Below are 19,282 nucleotides of genomic sequence, written 5' to 3'. Positions count from 1 at the left end.
TCAATTGCAATACAAGTATAGGTTCAGCCTTCAGCGATGTAAATACGATTCTGGCTATTTACACAAACATGAGCGCCCCCTACTGCGATTTCAACACACTATCCAGTAAATAAAAAGTAAAGTAAATAAAATTTACCGCTGGTTAACGCGTAAAATGCAATAATTTCCCTGTTGAACAGTGAAAATCATTGATAATGGAGACGGATCTACATCGTGCTCTTCAAGAGAAGTTTCATTATGTCTATAGTTCGTCGCTCAAGCAGAAAATACAAATTAAAATGTAAGCATTTAACCTCTCAATACAATTACATACAATTCTATACAATAACTTCTATTTATTTTTTCTTCAGAGGAACACTCGAAGGTAAACAGAACAAGCCCGAGTATGATAAACTCCTAGAAGATCCTATGCTTAAATATTCCGGGATATATCAAGATAAATGCGCTGATTTAATGGTAATATGTCAAGTTTACGACCAGAATGAGCCATTGGCATTACCTATTAGTACATCGTACAAAAGTTTCACAAACAGATGGAAGTAAGTATTAAAATTTATAAATTCAGTTTATTTATGTGTATTTATTATTTATTTTTTATTATCTTTAATAGTTGGAATGAATGGATGACCTTGCCAATTGAATACAAAGACTTACCAAGATCTGCACTACTTGCAATGACTATCTACGATTGTGGAGGATTAAACAAGATGACACCAATTGGCGGCACAACAATTTCACTGTTTAGTAAATACGGCGTGTTTCGTCAAGGGATGTTGGATCTGCGTGTGTGGCCGAATCGCGTGGCAGATGGAACTGTTCCAACTACAACTCCAGGGAAAACAAAGGATAATGGAAAGGAACAGATGCAAAGGTTGGCGAAGTTGGCAAAAAAACATCGGAATGGTATTATGACCAAAGTAAGATCAATATTTAATGTATTTTTATGCAGATATTAATATTTATTTCATGTTTAAAGGTTGATTGGTTAGATAGACTGGCATTCAGGGAGTTAGAAAAGATCCACGACAACGAAAAACGTTCCTCTGATTATATGTACTTAATGATTGAGTTCCCAACGCTTGTTATCGATAAAACAATACATTATATTGTTTATTTCGAGCAGGATGGCGAAGAAGTTTATCAATTCCGCGTACAACCTGATATTGTAACAGTTCCGGATCATGAAATTTTAAAAGTAAGCAAATTATCTTCTTTAAAACACTTGTTTTAACATTTTCTTAAAAATTGCTTATTTTAGGATAATCTCGTTGAGAATAAACATCATAAACTAGCGCGTTCCGTCCGCAGTGGCATATCCGACAAAGACGCGAAACCAAACGCACAAATCCGCGACATCTTGAACACAATAGTATCCTATCCACCAACAAAACAACTCTCAAATGAAGAACAAGATCACGTCTGGAAGTTCCGTTTCTATCTGAGTAATCAAAAGAAAGCGCTGACAAAATTCCTCAAATGTGTCAACTGGGATCAACCGAGTGAAGTACGCCAAGCACTATCCATGCTTGAAAACTGGGCACCGATGGATGTTGAAGACGCATTGGAACTTCTAAGTCCTAATTTTACACATCCGGAAGTGCGTCAATATGCAATCGGAAGATTACAACAAGCTCCCGATGAGGATCTCATGTTGTATCTGTTACAACTCGTCCAAGCATTGAAATACGAAGATTTCACCACGATTAAAGAAGCGTATGTCAAGGTATCTCCTAATAAATTAATACCCCAGGTGAATATTGAAAAGGAATTGTGTGAACAAGGCGAATTGAGTCGTTCGATGAGTTACCAACAGAGTTCCATAATGATTAAAGATGAGAGTATGATCACAAGTGGAGTATCTGTAGAAGCTGAAGCAATGCAGAGGGCGATAACTATGCCAGAGAATCTCTTGAATGTGAATACAGATAGTGCGAATACTGATACATTGCAAAGTGAGTTGAAAGAAGAGGAAGCGCAGGATTTGGCGTCGTTTTTAATCAAACGCGCTTGTAGAAATTCAGACCTCACGAATTACTTCTACTGGTATTTGTTGATTGAATGTGAAGGTGAGGAACACACCATGAAGCAGGATGTGGTTATACGTGACATGTACGATACAGTATTGAAGACATTCCTGAAGACGTTGAGTAAAGGCCCGCCGGAGATGCAGAAACGACATGATTTTCTCGATCGCCAGCAGAAATTCGTCAATAAACTGGTGCAAATCATCAAATCAGTATCGTGTGAGACCGGCACACGTAAGAAAAAAAGTGATAAACTTCAACAACTTCTTAAAGAAAACGATCTGAAGTTTAATTTCACAAAATTCGAGGCGATTCCATTCCCGTTGGATTCCAACGTTCAGATTAAGGCTGTCATACCAGAAAAGGCGAGTTTATTCAAATCTTCATTAATGCCTTCGAAGTTACACTTTGTCACCAGTCAGGATACGGAATACGTGGCCATTTTTAAAAATGGCGATGATTTGCGTCAGGATCAACTCATTCTGCAGATGATCACGTTGATGGATAAATTATTACGACGAGAGAAACTGGATTTGAAATTAACTCCGTATAGAGTGCTTGCAATGAGTACCAAACATGGTTTAGTACAGTTTATTGATTCGATACCAGTTGCTGAGGTTTTAACTAATGAGGGAACAATCCAGAACTTCTTCCGGAAGAATCATCCATCCGAAACAGGCCCCTATGGTATTTCTCCTGAAATAATGGATACCTATGTGCGTTCATGCGCTGGGTATTGTATCATAACCTATTTGTTAGGCGTGGGTGACCGCCATCTTGATAATTTACTCCTAACCACAAACGGTAAACTGTTTCACATTGATTTCGGTTATATTCTCGGACGTGATCCGAAACCTTATCCACCTCCGATGAAACTCAGCAAGGAAATGGTCGAGGGTATGGGCGGGATGAACTCTGATCATTATCAAGAGTTCCGAAAACAATGCTACACAGCATTTCTTGCATTAAGACGCCATGCGAATTTAATCGTGAATTTATTTTCATTGATGGTGGATGCAAGCGTGCCTGACATCGCTTTGGAACCTGATAAAGCTGTGCAGAAGGTACAGGATAAACTAATGTTGGATTTGAATGATGAGGCGGCCGTTAGACAACTACAGAAGTTGATCGATGATTCCGTCACAGCCTATTTCGCGCATTTTGTTGAACATGTGCATAAATTCGTGCAATACTGGAGGAAATAAGGTACGAATCAATTCTTTTTTGATATTTATAAACAAACTAAGTTTATATTTATATTGTATGTGATATATTAATTAACATAGAAAATTATGTGTAACTTAACCGTAAATTGTGTTTTGTTGAGTTTGTGTTTATGGAGATGGGGTATTTATGAATTCTTTTGTGGCGTGGCCATGACAACACTCTTTACTTCACTGTACTGCCTGAGACCATACTCGCCGAGTTCACGACCATGTCCGGAGTCCTTGTACCCGCCGAAGGGTACACTCGGGCTGAAGACATTGTAGCAGTTCACCCAAACTGTACCAGCGCGTAATCCTTGTACCAGATAATTAACCTTATCGATATCTTTGGAGAAAACAGCAGCGGCAAGACCATAATTGGAATCGTTGGCACGATCGATAATCTCATCAAGGTTTTTGAACTTGATGAGTTGTTGAACAGGCCCAAAGATCTGTTTTTAAATGTAAATTTATTATTTTTATTATGTTATATTGGTTATTTACAATACTAACCTCTTCACGGGCGATTCTATGATCATCTTTAACATTGTAGAACACTGTCGGTTGCACGAAATATCCTTGGTCCCCGAATCGTTGTCCACCCACTCCCAATGAAGCGCCATCGTTAACACCCGATTGAATCATCTCCAGAATCTTCTTCATTTGTGACTCATCAACTTGTGGTCCTTGTTCCGTGGTTAAATCGAAGGGGTTTCCTACAACGCGTTTCTTTGCGCGTTCAACGGACCTCTCAACAAATTCATCGTAGATTTTCTCTTCGACGTAAGTCCTGGAACCTGCACAGCATACCTGCCCTTGATTGAAGAACAAACCCTGATGGGCCTGCTCAACAGCCGAAGGGATATCCACATCCGAAAGAATAATATTGGGAGACTTCCCGCCCAATTCCAAAGTGGTACGTTTGAGTTTATCAACACCGGAAAGCTGTTGAATCTTAAGACCCACTTCAGTAGATCCAGTAAACGCGAGTTTATCAACCAATGGATGTCTGACAATGGCTTCACCAGCCTCGGCGAATCCAGGGACGATGTTTAGCACACCCGCAGGGAAACCTGCTTCTTTTGCAAGTTGAGCCAAGTAGAGAGCGGTAAGAGGTGTTTGCTCAGCGGGTTTCAACACAACAGTGTTACCCATTGCCAAAGCGGGTGCCACTTTCCATGTGAACATCATCAGAGGGAAATTCCAAGGGATAATCTGCCCGCAAACACCTACGGGTTCATGGCGGGTGTAGGCAATGTAGTTACCATCAATGGGGATGGTTTTTCCGTGGTGTTTATCTGCCCAACCGGCGTAATAACGCATAAAGTTAGCGCTTCCAAGGACATCCACCATGTAAGCCATGGAATAAGGTTTTCCATTGTCCAAAGTCTCTAAACTCTAGGAAAAAAATGAAAAAATGGTAAAACAGATGTAGATTCTCATATAATCTAGTCTATAAACATTTTTTATGTTTAATCATTCAACTCGGCGGCTGTGGCTTATCAAATGTATAAATAAATAACAAATTGCCACTTGTATTACTTGTATTACTTGTATCATGTCATAACGCGTGATATATGATGACTTGTATATTATCGCGTGCCGCTTGCGTTTTTATCTATTGAAGTTATCCAACATGTCAAATAATCAAAACAAACGTTTGTTCACGTTTAGATATCATGCCGGTGTAGAAAAAGTCACTCACCGCGATGTAAGCAGCATCACGTTCAATGAGATCCGCCAATTTGAAAAGAAGACGGCCTCGTTGCGTGGCGTCGGTGGTACGCCATGGGGACCCTAACTTGAATGCCTGCGCGGCGGCGGCGACTGCCGCTTCCACATCGGCCTTACCGCCCTTTTCCACGCGAGTGATCGCTTTGCCTGTTGCTGGATTGATCGTCTCGAAAGTGTCGCCGCTTTTTGACTTGTGCCATTCGTTATTGATGAAAACCTGTTATCGTAGAATTGAGTTAACAACATGGTTGTTGAGGTAGTTATTTTTAGACTTTAATTGATTCGAAATTATAAATACTTACGCCAGTGTAGAGAATCTCTGGGTTTGGTTTGGGTTGAGGTAACGCCGGTGCGGAATAACAGCGTTTGCCCACAGTGCTGATTTTTCTAATCGCACGCAACATTTTCACTTTTGATTAGTTTTTTTATTCTTAACGGCAAGTAGAGTTGTTATTGGACAGATGTTGGCTCGTCAGCGACTTGGAGCGATATGAATTTTAATTGCGTGTACGAGTGGAGTCGATGTGCGTTGAACGACGAGTAAACTGAGAAAACGAAGCACGTTTTGGCACTGACACAACCAACTGACGCGTTTCGGCGCACTTCAAGGAGAACGCGAGTGAGGATTAAAAATATTCCACCGGCAACTCGTAGTTCTGCAAGAAATACTTATTACGTATGTATTCTGTACGTTTAGTGTCTTCTTGTTTGTATTCACATGTAAACAAACACCGGTAAAGTTCAATATTCTACTCACATGTGTGTGAGATTATCCAATAAGGCAAGGATAGGGATATAGATTTAGTATGTGTAAGAATAAGATGCGATTATCTGAGATTATGATGTTTAATGCCGCGGATTAGTGTCGCGATATTGCAGGCGCTTTGAAGGTCATGTAGTTTTTGCGCTGCGTCCGTAGTTTTGCTTTTGCAGTATACATTTCATGCATTGTGTTGCGCTATTGAATACATAGGAATTTTAACAGTGTTTTTATGCATTGTGTTATGATTACCTTGCAAATTGTGTGTTGTGTTTAAAATTTTGTGCTATTTTTAGCGTATTTCACTTCATTTTGATAAATAAATGGTAAAATATGTTTAAATTTGCAGGTGATTATTAGTAAATGATATTGTATTATGTATTGCTTGTGTTTTATGTTTTTATTGTACTGTGTTATGCTTTTTTTTAAATAAAATTCATTATCACTAATTGAAATATCTTTTTGGACCCTAATTTTCTCGTTTTCAGGTACAAACAAGCGCGTGGTATTGAAAATACCTTCAGAATTTATATTAGTTTATCAAAATTATGTAATATGATTTAAAACATGACAATTAAAATATGATAATACATAGAAAAACGCCGGTAAGCAGTTTTTCTTTATCTTTAGTAAATCTGCTGAAAAATGGAAAATACTGGGCCGGTAAACCTAACTGTTTCTTATAAAACATATAAAAAATAAAAATTAATAATTTTTAAATCATTAGTTAATAGAAAACCTAATTTGGAATCGATTATCCTAGTAAAATTTTGTTGTAGGATTAACAGTTTAGATTAGAATTAAAATTTTCATTAAATTGCAAATAGGCCCTAAACGATTAATTATAGGAAAATAATTACTTCAATACTCGATATAGAATTAATTTATCTATCAGAATCCGAAAACAGAATTTCAAAATTCCCATTATTTCAAAAGTGGCATTTGCTGAAAAAAGATTTCATCATAAAAAAGGCAAAACATTTCTCTTTTTTATGTCGAATGCATTTTTCAACAAAATTACAAATAGGGCCAAAACGGTTAATGTTAGCAAAAAAAGTTACTTAAATAATCGATGTAGAATTAAAATATTTATCAGAATCCAAAATCAGAATTGAAAAATTCCAACTTTTAATTTTCAACATAAAAAAGAGAAATCTTTTGCCTTTTTTATAACAAAATCTTTTTCTTAAAAATTTTTTGTGCCATTTTTAACATTTTTCAATAATGATGCCATCTAGTTGAGAATTGTTCAAGGATCAAGATTATCTAGTTCTTCTTTTTCTAGACCTTCTAGTTGTCGAGATAATTAGATAATAAAATTTCTTTTTTTTATATTGAAAATTAAATGCTGGAAATTTTAAATTCTGTTTTCAGATTCTGATAAATAATTTAATTCTACATCGATTATTTAAGTAACTTTTTTTGATAAGGTTAACCGTTTAGGCCCTATTTGCAATTTTAATAAAACCCGTGTATTTTGTCTTAATTTAAAAATTAAATGGTAATTATCCCGGCAACTAGAAGAGCCAGAAATAAAAGAACTACATATTCTTAATCCTTGAACAATTCTCAACAAGATGGCATCATTATTGAAAAATGTTAAAAATGGCACAAAAAATTTTTAAGAAAAAGATTTTGTTATAAAAAAGGCAAAAGATTTCTCTTTTTTATGTCGGAAATTAAAAGTTGGAATTTTTAAATTCTGTTTTCGGTTTCTGAAAGTACATTAAATTTTACGTCGATTATTTAAGTAAATTTTTTTCATAACAGTAACCGTTTAGGCCCTAATTGCAATGTGAATTAAAATATTGGTGTCGTCGTGATGACGTCATTAAATATTTTGTTTTCCATTTTTGCAGGCCAATAGGGCCTTAATATGAAATTGTGTTAATAGATTCCGATTCAGAATTTAATCTACTTTCAGAATACGAAAACATAATTCCAAAATTCCTATTATTTCAAAAGTGACATTTGCTGAAAAAAGATTTCGTCATAAAAAAGGCAAAAGATTTCTCTTTTTTATGACGACATTAAAAGTTGGAATTTTCAAATTCTGATTTCGGATTATGATAAATCTTTTAATTTTACATCGAATATTTAAGTAAATTTTTTTGATATCATTGACCGTTGAAGCCCTATTTGCAATTTTAATGAAAAGTTGAACTTCGCATCAAAACATATGTAGGTTCTGACAATTGCAATTATTTTAATTAAAAACGAGAATAGGGCCTAAACGATTGATATTAGACAACATTTTTACTTAAATAATCCATGTAGAATTACATATTCTATCAGAATCCGAAAACAGAATTTCAAAATTCCAACTTTAAATTTTCAACATAAAAACGAGAAATCTTTTGCCTTTTTTATAACAAAATCTTTTCCTTAAAAATTTTTTGTGCCATTTTTAACATTTTTCAAAAATGATGCCATCTTGTTCAGAATTTTTCAAGGATCAAGAATATGTAGTTCATTTTTTTCTAGCCCTCTTAGTTGTCGAGATAATTACTATTTTAATTTTTAAATTAGACTATTCCGACGGCATGCACATGTTTTATTAAAATTACAAATAGGGCCTAAACGGTTATCGTTAGCAAAAAAAGTTACTTAAATAATCGATGTAGAATTAAATTATTTATCAGAATCCGAAAACAGAATTTAAAAATTCCAACTTTTAATTTTCGACATAAAAAAGAGAAATGTTTTGCCTTTTTTATGATGAAATCTTTTATTTCAGCAAATGCCACTTTTGAAATAATAGGAATTTTGAAATTCTGTTTTCGTATTCTGATTGATAATTTAATTCTGTATCGATAATCGAAACAATTATTTTCTTAACATTAACCGTTTAGGCCCTATTTGCATTTTTAATGAAAATTTAAAATAGGGCCCAAACGGTTAAAGTTAGGAGAAAATATACTTAAACATTAGATAAAGAATTCATCAGGTATTGATAATCTGAAATCCGTTTTGTTCTAGCCCTTTTAGTTTCCGAGAAAATTGCAATTAAAAATTTTAATACATTTCGACACAAAATAATTTTAAGAAAAAGTGCGACCCTGTTGTTCGAGCAAAAATATTTTATGAAAATAGTGCGGCCCTGTTCTTCGGCCGAAAAATATTTTGAACAATTAGGTTAGAAACTCATTCGACTGAAATAATTTTAAGGAGAAGTTAACACTACATCGGAGAAAGTAGAAGTTAACACAAGTTTAGTTCTTTATTTCGACCAGAAAATCACCAATATTTCGTAGTGTACTCATTTTTGAAGGGCATTTTAGGGCACTTCCTCTCGATTTAAAGCGTGGAAAATGGTTGCATGTTGTAAAGGGTCTCTTAAATTACAGAATGACGATGAGAAATCTTTAGTTGTACCTTTGTTTCAGGAAATATAGGAACTTTTCCATTAGATAACAGCAGATTATAGAAGAATGGCAGATCTTGAAGGGCATTTTAGGGCACTTCCCAGAGGTTTAGGCGATTGAAAAGATGTGCACGTTGTAAAGAATGTCTTATTCTACAACGAAAAGATGGAAAAACGAAAACTTTTCACTTGGTAGAGAAGATACAGCATGTTTTCCACCAAAATCATGGAAAATTGAAGTAAACAACAATTTTGTAGAAGTTCCTAAGGGTTTATAGAGTGGAAAGGTAATATATGAAGTGTTATAAACTAAAAAAAGATCATTTTGAAAAGAAAACGTATATTGCTTTATTATTCCAGAAGATTACAATATATAAAACAAAAGTATATCAAATATTTAAGTATCAGGAAGGTTTCAGGAGAATTCATAAACAATAAAAACGCTCAAAGTAATTTTTATGATTGTTTTATATTTAAATCGAACATTAACACCAAAGGTGCGCATCCTAGCCCTGCTTCTGCGCCAACTCCTTGGCCTTCGCACGCTCCAGCTTGGCAACACGCGCCGCCGACTTCGAGCCGAGCATACCACCGCCCCAGTGACGCCTCAACTCATCACCACGGTCATTGAAGTTCGTCTTGACGACCTCCACAAGCTTGTTGAAGTTGGCGCGGTCGCCAGAATCAACCTAAACACAAACATTTCAATAATTAGTCGAGAAAACTCAAAGGTAAGAAAAATTGGAAAGAAATGTGTAATATCAGTATTAAAAAGCTCGTTTTGTTTACAACATAGAAGTTCAGGCCCATATCAATATCATCATTAACAAATTTAACTTTTAAAATAAAGAAATTTATATTGTTTACCTGGGTGAGTGCAACGCATGTGCAAGTTTTACGCCTGACGAGGAGTCCAAGACGCGCCTTGCCCTTGACAATGCAATATGGGACACCCATCTTCCTGCAGAGTGCGGGGAGGAACAGAACCAGCTGTAAAAGAAATCAAATATTTAATATTTTCGTCTTTAAAAGAATAAAATATTGACTAATAATGAATTTAATCAGATTATCGATATCCTCAGTGCGTTACTTCTGTATAACGCAATGTCAGTTGAAGAAATTCAAGCAATAGTAAAGATTAATCATCATTTAAAGCCGTAGAAGACAAATAAAATGATTTTTTGTTTAATTTTTACCTCAATTGGGTCGACATCATGAGCAATGATGACCAACTGTGCTTTCTTCTGCTCCACCAGCTTGGTGACAGTGTTAGTGCCAGAACGCACCATATTGGGCACCTTGGAAGGCGCCTCTTCCTTCTTGGCGACTTTAGCTTCGGCCTTGGTTTGCAGACGCTTCTTCTTCTGAATGGGCGTCTCAGGCCTGTATTTCTGCAGAAGTTTGAACAACTGCGAAGCTAAAAAACACAAAAACAATCAAAACTTGCACTTTAAACACGCAAATTAATAGATTTTATTAAACAAACTCAGTGTTTCTGTTTTGGTGGTAGAAGTGTTTCTCATCAAAACCTTTCAGTTAGCAAATACTAAAGTCATCATCCAAAAAATCAAAAATTTTGAGAATTTTAATGATTAATTACCTGTTTGCCTATCAAGAGTCTGTGTAAACTGGTTGATTGGTGGCGGCACCTTCAGACGCTTCTGGAGGACAGCCTTCTGCCGCTGGATGCGGATGTATTTCGGCCATTTCACGAAGCGCGACAAGTCACGAACGGGCTGGATGTCTTGGCCTGCAAACAGCTAACTGAATTAATTTTACACCCCATTAAACTACAGATTGATTTAAAATATTAGGAATTGTTTCATCAGCATTAAAAAGCTCGTGTTGTTGACAACATTTCTCAATTCAGGCCCATATCAAGATCATCATTAGCATTATTTGTTAAGTTAACAGGTGTAAAATGTATGAACTTACCAATGCCGAAGTTGCGTGGACGCTTCTCAAACAGAGGGTTGACTTCCTTCCTCTGCTCGACTTTTTTCACAGCCAAAGGTGCGGCCGCTACTTTCTTTCCCACCTTCTTCTTAGGCTACATGAAAATATAAAAAATATTAGATATATAATAAACTATTGAAGAACATATGATAAAATTTTTGGTTAAAATCAGTATTAGGTATATTTATCTGCATGTAACAATAAGTGTAGCAAATACAACTATAGAATAGTGCATCATTTCAGTTAAATTTATTTAAAAACGCGTTCATTGTTGACTACTTATGACAAAAACGCGAATGTATAACCTCAAAATTACATATTAGACTTTACACGTGCTTTTCTTTACTTCTGCATGCTATAAAACGTACCAAGCGACTATTAAACTAAAACTAATTCAATAATTTAACTGAAATTCGTTGAAAATAAATCTTAAAACATCTAAAAACTCCGGTGTTTACATGTCGCCATGATGGACACCCAACACAAAATATTTCAAACACAATTATCCGCATGAATACTGAACATAAACCCGAAAATATGAATACGAAACGATAGCTAAACGTACATACCTTCTTTTGCACCATTATAGAATATTCTCAACCGACGGATGGTCTAAATAAAACCGGAATTATTTTACGTGATCATAAACACGTACGGCCGATGCGAACGCGACCGGAGCGAAGAGAGCGCTACCGCGTGCGGTGCCAGCATGACGTTAACTCGCAATGTTGCCAGTTGTATTCCCACCAATTCCCAGTCCACAAACGCGGCAGCACAATCGCAACTTTAAACACATTCAAAACCAAATCAATTTAGTTCCCAAACACACCGCAGAAATAAATAAACAAATGGCGTTGATACAAGTTAAGCAAAAATGGCGCAGTACTCAAAACAAAAATACGCGCGTTGGTGTACTTGTTAATGTCCTTGATAAGTTTATTTAATCAAGATGATAAGTACACGTCGTTTAATAAGCATAAGTATAGATTTTGCACAATCATTAAATCATTACATATTACGTCTGCGGGTCGCGTCGAGTTTTGCGCGTAATTACATCATTTGACTCCGGTCGAAGTTTCGGTAATGTGTTTTTATTATTTATAGACGCGGAAACTGGTTTGAATTACGAAAAAAGTGCTTGTTTGCATTAAGTAACGTTTTTTGGTTTGCTCGTTAGTTCTAATAAGTGTCGAAATATAAAAACAGCAAGTGCGATGTTTCGCGATTGTTAAAATGTGTTTTCATTGTGAGTTACACCTTTGATTTGCGCACAATCAACAACTTTATCAATTTATGTATAATGTTTAGGATATATTAGGATATATTAATCATGGAAAAGGTTTTAAACGTGATGAAAAGTAGTTTTGTAAGTGTTTGTGCCGTTTTATTGGATATTCCTGTTAATAACTACGTAAGTACACAATTTGACGACTTTATTTTAAGTTTTAATTAATTTTATTAGAGATATTATATGAAAAAAGTGTTTTTACTTAAAATAAGCAATAAAAACAACTTTTTCTGATTAAAATCAGTAAATTATGCACCAAAACACCAATAAAATCTGTAATTTTATGATGTTTTGTATTGTTTAAACAATTTTTCTATTTCATTTTTAATTTATATTAATTTTATTGTTAATATTATATGAAATAATTGTAGATAAAGCGTTTATTACTTGAAATAAACAATAAAAACCACGTTTTCTAATTAAAACCGTAAATAATGCACCATAAACATTTAAAATCTATAGTTTTATGTTGTTTTCTATGTGTTGCAATGTATTAAGTGCTTTTGTTTGCTTTTCTAGCGCATTACGATAAAGTATGCCAAGCAAATCAAGAACTACCTCAATTTACGATGATCTAAACATTTTACGAGCTGCAAATGTTGCGGGTAAAAAATATTGACGCATTAAGTTAAAAAAATAAATAAATTTTCTGATTTTCTAGGTTATGTCATTATTTCAAGAGAAATTCTCATACTATTCCTTAAAAAAAGTGTAAAGTTGAAAATATAAGTGATGTTAATGATAATAATTAGTTTATTATTAACTTATAAACAACTTGTCACCACATAATTACCATAATAATTATATTTACCATCAAAAGATTTGTTAATCTTGATATGAAACATATATGCAACCCAAAATACACACATGTACAAAGCTTATATAAGTATTGATGAAAAATACGATAGGATAAGCGGTGCACCTTTGTGATTTGCATGAATAGATTAAGCGTGCGGAGTTGTTTGCGGGATAATTGGCGTGACGGCGAAGCTAAACAGCGAAAAATGCGCGACAGGGTGAAACGAGGTTATCCAGATGCTTTATTACCATATTTTTTCTACACATTCAGTATAGTCCTCCATAAAATTCATATTTTTCCCAATAAATCATACAAAACTAAATTATTCTAAGTCCTGCTCTGTTTATTCCATATTTAGGTCGTCATGCATTATATTGTTCAGGGAAAATTGATAGGCAATTACCTTCGAACGACCTACGAAGCAGTTGAAGGCTTTAGTTGACGTGATTTTTCGACATTTTCACATATTTTTCGCAATAAACACAAATAAAGAAAACTTTTATAAAGCAATTTATAATTTAAGATATTAAAATGGAATAAAATATAAAATGATGACAATTTCTGCGAGTTTAATGAATGAGTTTATATGAATTTATGAACGGGTAATAAATAATAATAAATATCGAGGAATTTAATGCGCTGCGTGCCTGGTACAGTAGTAGTAGCAGCATTGGCTAATGTTATTCTATTTGCGGGTGGTGCAACGGGGGTTGTGAAGGTAATTTGCATGCAAAACCCCGACAGAAATAAAATCACTAATAAAAATGGTGTAAAATGTAAATAAACTGTTGAATTACAAAAGAATACATGTTGTATGAATTATTCAAAGAGTTTAATTGCAGAAAAACCGAAAAAATAAAAAAAAACTGCTATTAATTAAAAAAATGCAGTGTTGCCAGTACAAAGGGTGATTAGGTGTAAATTGAGGTTATTTTTAGATGATAAATGACAATTTTCTTTAACAAAAAGTGAAAATTCCGAAATTAATTAACTATTCCTTTCTTAAAAAACGAAAATGAAACACTAGTCAATTTAAAAATGCAGTGTTGCCAAGATAAACTGTCATTAAGTGTAAATTTAGGTTAATTTTAGATGAAAAATGAAATAAAATGAAAAATGTTTGTTAAAAAGTAAAAAATTAGACACTACTGTTATGTTTCTAAAAATAAACAAAACGAAATGCTTTTTAATTAAAAAATGCAGTGTTGCCAATACTAAATGTCACTAAATTTATTTTGAGGTTATTTTATATCGCAGATGGCCATTTTTATTTAATAAACGTCAATTTCCCTTGTCAAAACGCAAAAATTCAGAAAACACAAAATAATTTCTCTATGTTTTTCTTTTCACCTTCAAAACAAATTCACGTGTATTTCGTACATTGTACTTGAAGTTATCAAGGTATCCCCGTCACGAAGATTGCCACCAATTCGCGACTGTTACGAATCTAATGAGAATCTAAGGACAACTTGCGAACTCACGAACTCATTCGCATAATCCGAAGGCAATACCCACAAAAAAATCCAAAAGAAACAAATACTTATACGTAGGTTATGTGAAAGTATGCACAACTGTTACCCTTATATACCATAAACCTCCCTCTCGCTGACTTGCTTTGCATGTCACGTCAAACAGGACGCAGCAACGCAACCGACATTATTTACAACTTCTCTCCTCGCACCCTTTCGCTGTTATTCGCAGATATTTGCTAGTTTAGCACGCAACCACCTACACTACCAAAATACAACCCCTCCTGGATTTTCAGCCGTGCGGTGCGGAGCGAACGAGGATAGTAAAAAGAAAATGAAAAACGCACGCAACTAGCGAGCAGCAAGTGCAGTACTCGGAGTTTGCGAGTATTTTAGTTATCGTTGCGTCGTCGACCGGTGAACACTTCATTTTTAATCAAAAAAATAGCAAGAAAAAGAAAAACGTGCAGAGTTTATGTTTCAAGTCATTAAAAACAGTCATAAAATCAATGTGTAAATGAATAAAAATGGATTCATGCAGTGATATGTAAGTACGCAACCCAATTCACAAGTTACACACATGCTGCACACTCTACACAAAACAAAACCGTTTAGGTTATGTTTCACACCGCATTACATAACCTAACACATCACATTTACGCAATTTTCTGCAATTTTTACCACGTTTTCTTCCTTTTTCTTGATTTTTTCAGAGATGTTGATATGTACGATGTGATCTTCAAAACCATCTACTTGGTAACACATTAAATCATCTTAATATCATTTAAATTTAATTTTATTCATATATTTTTTGTAAGAAATTAAAATTAAAGTAAAAATGTAAATATTTACTAGTTTTTAGAATCTAATGAGTTTCATGACACAGCCACGAGTTTCCTCGCCGAAATTCGGCGAAAATTTGATAAGGAAGTAGATACAACTTCATCTAATGCAAAGACATTAATTTTACGGCCGTATTTTGAACAGACAGATGGCGCCAGTGGTCAAAATGATGAAAATTTAGAAAGTAATGGCCTTGTATCGCATGCAGAGACATTTAAAGACGTAAATCTTGGAAATAATGTTATCACAAGTGAAGATAACGAGTCATCCACACCGGAAGTTAATTTAATGGAAGAAAAAAGTAAGTTTTTTTATATGAAAATTCATAAAATCACATTTTTTTACCTAATTTTTCTTAGCAAGTGAAATTATGATGCAAGTTTTAAGCCCCAAATTATCTCAACCAAATATTTTGCAATCACACAGTATAAATAATGAAAATGCAAGTGAAAAATCCCATAATTCCCAAGAAATCATTCATAAAAGTTGGAAAAACATCTTTGAACAAAACAAAAACCCTGTTTGCCCTGATTGCACGAATATTACACGCATAAAACAAGATTTAGATGGCTTAAGCTCATCATCCGCCATCTTGGATCCCAATGACATGAATATTTTGCACAAATCTTTCAAGTTACTGCAGGAATTGCAAGAAAATCACGTTAAATTAATTCGTATGATTATATATATAATGTTCTTGGCTCCTATGTGGAGCATAGAGCCTCACTAAGCGCCCTCCAACGGACTCTGTTTCGGGCAACCGCCTTTGCTTCGTTCCAGCCCATATTTTGGTTTCGGAGCTCCTCTATTGTGGATCTTCGCCAGGTATTGGCCGGTCTACCAACCCTTCTCTTCCCCTGTGGGTTCCATTCTAGCGCATTTCTGGCGATATCTCCGGCGTCTCTTCTCAAGATGTGCCCAATCCACCCCCATTTTCTCTTGCGTATTTGATTTATAATGGGAGTTTCATCACATCGACGGTGCAACTCATCGTTGGAGATTGTCATTGGCCAGAATATGCGCAAGATCATTCTCAAGCACTTGTTTATGAAGGTTTGGAGTTTGTGTGTGCTTGAGCTCGTTGACCTCCATGTTTCGCATCCATATAAAAGGGTGGATTTTACATTTGTGCGGAATATGCGCAGTTTTGTTCTTAGTGTATAGACGCTTGACTTCCATACTGTGCTCAGCATTCTGAAGGATTGCTGGGCTTTCTTTATTCTGTTGTTTATATCTGCGTCGGTCCCCCCTTTTATGTCAATTATACTTCCTAGATATAGGAATTCCTTGACCTCTTCTATTTCCGTATTATCTATTTGGAGTTTTAAGGTGTTGTTTGTATTTATACGCATTTCTTTTGTTTTGGCAATATTTATTCTTAGGCCAATTTTACTTGCCTCCCTTGCTAATGTTGTTAGCTGTCGGCTCACGCCTTCGAACGTATGTGACATCAGGCAGATGTCGTCGGCGTAATCCAGGTCGCTGAGGTGCGAGGTTAGTGTCCAGCGCAACCCATCCCTGTTCTGGTCTACCTTTGCTAGTATGTAGTCTAAGGCGATGTTAAATAGTAATGGGGATATGACACATCCTTGTTTTACTCCTCTGTGTATCGTAAAACTTTCGCTTTTTCACCGTTGTGTAACACACTGCAGTTTGCATCAGTGTAGAGTTCTTGCAGGATGCTTATTATCTTTGTTGGTACACCTCGCGACTTAAGGATCCTCCATAAAGCGTCGTGGTTCAGGCTGTCGAATGCTTTCTCAAAGTCGATGAAGGCGATGAATAGTGGTGATCGCCATTCTACTGATTGCTCGATAATTATACGAAGGGTATTGATATGATCGATGCATGAGCGATTCGGCCGAAAACCTGCTTGGTTCGGGCGCAGGGTGTTTTCTATAGTTTCCGCTAATCTTGTTTGGACGATTTTCGCGATAATCTTATTAATTGTGTTTAATAGCGTTATGCCACGCCAGTTGTTACACTCGGTCAAGTTACCTTTTTTGGGAAGCTTGATGATTAGCCCTTCTTTCCACTTGGTCGGAATCTTGTTGTTGTTCCATGCTTCCTTAATACAGTGGTATAGTTCATTTGCCATCCATGTGGCGTTTACTTTTAGTAGTTCCGCTGGAACGTTATCAGCTCCTGCTGCTTTGTTGTTCTTAAGCGTCTTTATAGCTGCAGTTATCTCCGCGACTGAAGGCGGGTTCGAGTCAATGTTCAGTTGTCTACCTGGGTTATTCTCTGGCTCCCAGTTAATTGTTTCGTTTGCGCTGAGCATGTCGGAGAAATGTTCCCTCCATCTTTCGAGCTGCTTGTCTGACTCAACTAACAGGCGGCCGTTTTTTGACTTAATGAAGTGTGTGCGTGTAGAGTACTTATTGGCCAGTTTCTTTGTGAGGTTGTAAAGTTCTCTCGAGTTGTTGTTGAGCATTGCTTCTTCTGCTTGTCTGCAAATATCATCTATCCACCTGCGTTTGTCTCTTCTGGCTTCCCTTTTGACCTTTTGGCAAAGGCCTGTGTACTCTACCTGTGCCGCTGCCCTATATTCTTGCGAAAGATTTTGGAGTAGCAGGTGTTTTTTCCTCTTTCGGTCTTCTATCAGCAACCACGTGTTTTCGCTGATCCATTCTTTCCTTTGCCTGCTTTTCACTCCAATTGTTGTTTTGGCGACTTCAATGATGTTGTCGGCCATATTTTCCCATTTTTGTGCTGATTTTTGGTTTATTGTCTCTTGCATTTTTCCTTGAAGGATTTTGCTATTTGTGGAATGCGTAGCTTCTCTATATTTAGTTTTATTCGTTTCATATCGGCTGGTTGCTTGGGTACTGCTAGTTTTATTCTCAATGTGCCAACTATTAGGTGGTGGTCACTGGCTACATCAGCACCTCTCTTGTTCCTCACATCGAGTAATGACGATCTCCATTTCCTAGAGATTGTGATATGATCGATTTGGTTGTGGGTTTTTTTGTCTGGCGAGACCCACGTTGTCTTGTGAATCTGTTTGTGGGGGAACAGCGTACCCCCTATTACCAGGTTCGCGTTGGAGCAGAACTGTGTGAAGTATGTGCCGTTTTCGTTAATCTGCCCAACGCCGTTTTTTCCCATAATTTCTTCCAAATTCTCGTTTTGAGCGCCTACTTTCGCATTAAGGTCGCCCATGAGAATTTTTATGTCACCGCTGTTTACGTCTTTTATAGTTTTCTCGAGGATGTCATAGAATTCATCTTTATCCTCTTTAGAAGCGTTATTGGTTGGGGCGTAACATTGGATAAAAGTTACTTTTCTGAACCTGGTGTAGAATCTTGCTGTTATTACTCTTTCGTTTATTGGTGTCCATGAGATTAGACTCTTTTTAGCATGTTTACTGAGTAGAAATCCTACACCGCTTTCGTGTTTTCCAGATTCATTACCACTAAAAAGTAGTCGTTCTCCACCTTGTGTGGGATGTTCTCCTTTCCCCAACCAACGTACTTCTGATATACCTAAAATATGTAGATTATATTTGAGAAATTCCTTAGTTACCTGCTGCAATTTGGAGCTCTCGTATAACGTTTGCACGTTCCAGCAGCCGAAACGTATCTTGTGTTTAGTATTAGCCAGGGTCGTCCTCGTATTATCCGTCCGGGTTTGCTTAGTTGAAGTTTCAGTAATAGGTTTGATTTAGGGTGAGTAGGTTATTAGCCTTCTGCACCCGAGTTTGGTGCTGGGGCTGCCAGCTGGAGCGTCCAAACCCGCCTCAGTGTACCTGGATGTTTGACGATGTTGTTGATGTCCCGCACTTGACGTGGTGAAAGTGAGGTTATACCGCCTCATATTCGGTCGCCAGAGCCTCGTTTG

General features: G+C 36.0%; 5 protein-coding genes, 1 long non-coding RNA gene and 2 other non-coding genes across 9 annotated transcripts; 3 read left to right on the top strand and 5 right to left on the bottom strand.

Annotated features, from left to right (window-relative positions):
- The first annotated feature begins 84 nt into the window (after positions 1-84).
- Pi3K59F (phosphatidylinositol 3-kinase 59F) lies at positions 85-6,172 on the top strand. The gene is made up of 6 exons (XM_065313593.1): positions 85-280; positions 351-539; positions 611-917; positions 977-1,195; positions 1,259-3,230; positions 4,904-6,172. The coding sequence occupies exons 1-5, from the start codon at positions 195-197 to the stop codon at positions 3,227-3,229; spliced, it is 2,772 nt and encodes a 923-aa protein (XP_065169665.1). The 5' UTR covers positions 85-194; the 3' UTR covers position 3,230; positions 4,904-6,172.
- On the bottom strand, positions 3,242-5,405 carry LOC135800371 (aldehyde dehydrogenase, mitochondrial-like). Its single transcript, XM_065313594.1, has 4 exons — positions 5,266-5,405; positions 4,935-5,180; positions 3,743-4,627; positions 3,242-3,681 (listed from the first exon to the last, which is right to left on the bottom strand). Exons 1-4 carry the CDS (start codon positions 5,365-5,367, stop codon positions 3,376-3,378), a joined length of 1,539 nt encoding a protein of 512 aa, XP_065169666.1. The 5' UTR covers positions 5,368-5,405; the 3' UTR covers positions 3,242-3,375.
- Positions 6,173-9,537: 3,365 nt separating the features above from the next.
- On the bottom strand, positions 9,538-11,774 carry RpL7A (ribosomal protein L7A). The gene is made up of 6 exons (XM_065314136.1): positions 11,613-11,774; positions 11,023-11,137; positions 10,688-10,837; positions 10,284-10,504; positions 9,955-10,077; positions 9,538-9,776 (listed from the first exon to the last, which is right to left on the bottom strand). Exons 1-6 carry the CDS (start codon positions 11,625-11,627, stop codon positions 9,594-9,596), a joined length of 807 nt encoding a protein of 268 aa, XP_065170208.1. The 5' UTR covers positions 11,628-11,774; the 3' UTR covers positions 9,538-9,593.
- LOC135801556 (small nucleolar RNA SNORD36) lies at positions 9,843-9,916 on the bottom strand. Its single transcript, XR_010550400.1, has one exon. It is a non-coding gene; the product is annotated as a small nucleolar RNA SNORD36 (small nucleolar RNA).
- LOC135801558 (small nucleolar RNA SNORD36) lies at positions 10,908-10,982 on the bottom strand. The gene has a single exon (XR_010550401.1). It is a non-coding gene; the product is annotated as a small nucleolar RNA SNORD36 (small nucleolar RNA).
- A 76-nt stretch (positions 11,775-11,850) lies between the features above and the next one.
- On the top strand, positions 11,851-13,217 carry LOC135800811 (uncharacterized). The gene is made up of 3 exons (XR_010550224.1): positions 11,851-12,454; positions 12,851-12,936; positions 12,993-13,217. It is a non-coding gene; the product is annotated as an uncharacterized lncRNA (long non-coding RNA).
- Positions 13,218-14,365: 1,148 nt separating this feature from the next.
- On the top strand, positions 14,366-16,565 carry LOC135800350 (uncharacterized). 2 transcript variants are annotated; one of them, XM_065313565.1, is made up of 5 exons: positions 14,366-14,676; positions 14,832-15,146; positions 15,313-15,355; positions 15,455-15,743; positions 15,802-16,565. In XM_065313565.1, the coding sequence occupies exons 2-5, from the start codon at positions 15,127-15,129 to the stop codon at positions 16,170-16,172; spliced, it is 723 nt and encodes a 240-aa protein (XP_065169637.1). In that variant the 5' UTR covers positions 14,366-14,676; positions 14,832-15,126; the 3' UTR covers positions 16,173-16,565. The 2 variants fall into 2 exon arrangements, with proteins under 2 accessions (XP_065169637.1, XP_065169636.1); XM_065313564.1 differs by having other exon boundaries at positions 14,368-14,676; positions 14,896-15,146.
- A 1,601-nt stretch (positions 16,566-18,166) lies between these two features.
- LOC135800847 (craniofacial development protein 2-like) lies at positions 18,167-19,258 on the bottom strand. Its single transcript, XM_065314178.1, has 2 exons — positions 19,177-19,258; positions 18,167-18,927 (listed from the first exon to the last, which is right to left on the bottom strand). The coding sequence occupies exons 1-2, from the start codon at positions 19,256-19,258 to the stop codon at positions 18,167-18,169; spliced, it is 843 nt and encodes a 280-aa protein (XP_065170250.1).
- Between the last annotated feature and the right edge of the window lie 24 nt (positions 19,259-19,282).

Source organism: Atheta coriaria, unplaced genomic scaffold (genome assembly GCF_025399875.1).
Source record: "Atheta coriaria isolate IRGN ID8LTWV9N9 unplaced genomic scaffold, Caltech_Dcor_3.1 hic_scaffold_10_pilon, whole genome shotgun sequence".
Taxonomy (NCBI): domain Eukaryota; kingdom Metazoa; phylum Arthropoda; class Insecta; order Coleoptera; family Staphylinidae; genus Dalotia; species Dalotia coriaria.
This window is presented reverse-complemented; position numbering and strand designations above follow the sequence as displayed.

Coding starts and splice junctions, on each gene's coding strand:
- LOC135800371 (XM_065313594.1), bottom strand. CDS start 5,367: ATGTTGCGTGCGATTAGAAAAATCAGCACTGTGGGCAAACGCTGTTAT. Junction 4,628..4,934: donor GTGATGCTGCTTACATCGCG/GTGAGTGACTTT, acceptor TTTTTTTCCTAG/AGTTTAGAGACTTTGGACAA. Junction 3,682..3,742: donor ATAGAATCGCCCGTGAAGAG/GTTAGTATTGTA, acceptor ATTTAAAAACAG/ATCTTTGGGCCTGTTCAACA.
- LOC135800847 (XM_065314178.1), bottom strand. CDS start 19,258: ATGAGGCGGTATAACCTCACTTTCACCACGTCAAGTGCGGGACATCAA. Junction 18,928..19,176: donor ATCCAGGTACACTGAGGCGG/GTTTGGACGCTC, acceptor TACATATTTTAG/GTATATCAGAAGTACGTTGG.
- LOC135800350 (XM_065313565.1), top strand. CDS start 15,127: ATGGATTCATGCAGTGATAT. Junction 15,356..15,454: donor TCTTCAAAACCATCTACTTG/GTAACACATTAA, acceptor AATATTTACTAG/TTTTTAGAATCTAATGAGTT. Junction 15,744..15,801: donor TAATTTAATGGAAGAAAAAA/GTAAGTTTTTTT, acceptor AATTTTTCTTAG/CAAGTGAAATTATGATGCAA.
- RpL7A (XM_065314136.1), bottom strand. Junction 10,078..10,283: donor ATGATGTCGACCCAATTGAG/GTAAAAATTAAA, acceptor TTTCTTTTACAG/CTGGTTCTGTTCCTCCCCGC. Junction 9,777..9,954: donor CATGCGTTGCACTCACCCAG/GTAAACAATATA, acceptor GTTTGTGTTTAG/GTTGATTCTGGCGACCGCGC.
- Pi3K59F (XM_065313593.1), top strand. CDS start 195: ATGGAGACGGATCTACATCGTGCTCTTCAAGAGAAGTTTCATTATGTC. Junction 281..350: donor CAGAAAATACAAATTAAAAT/GTAAGCATTTAA, acceptor TTTTTTCTTCAG/AGGAACACTCGAAGGTAAAC. Junction 540..610: donor AGTTTCACAAACAGATGGAA/GTAAGTATTAAA, acceptor TATCTTTAATAG/TTGGAATGAATGGATGACCT.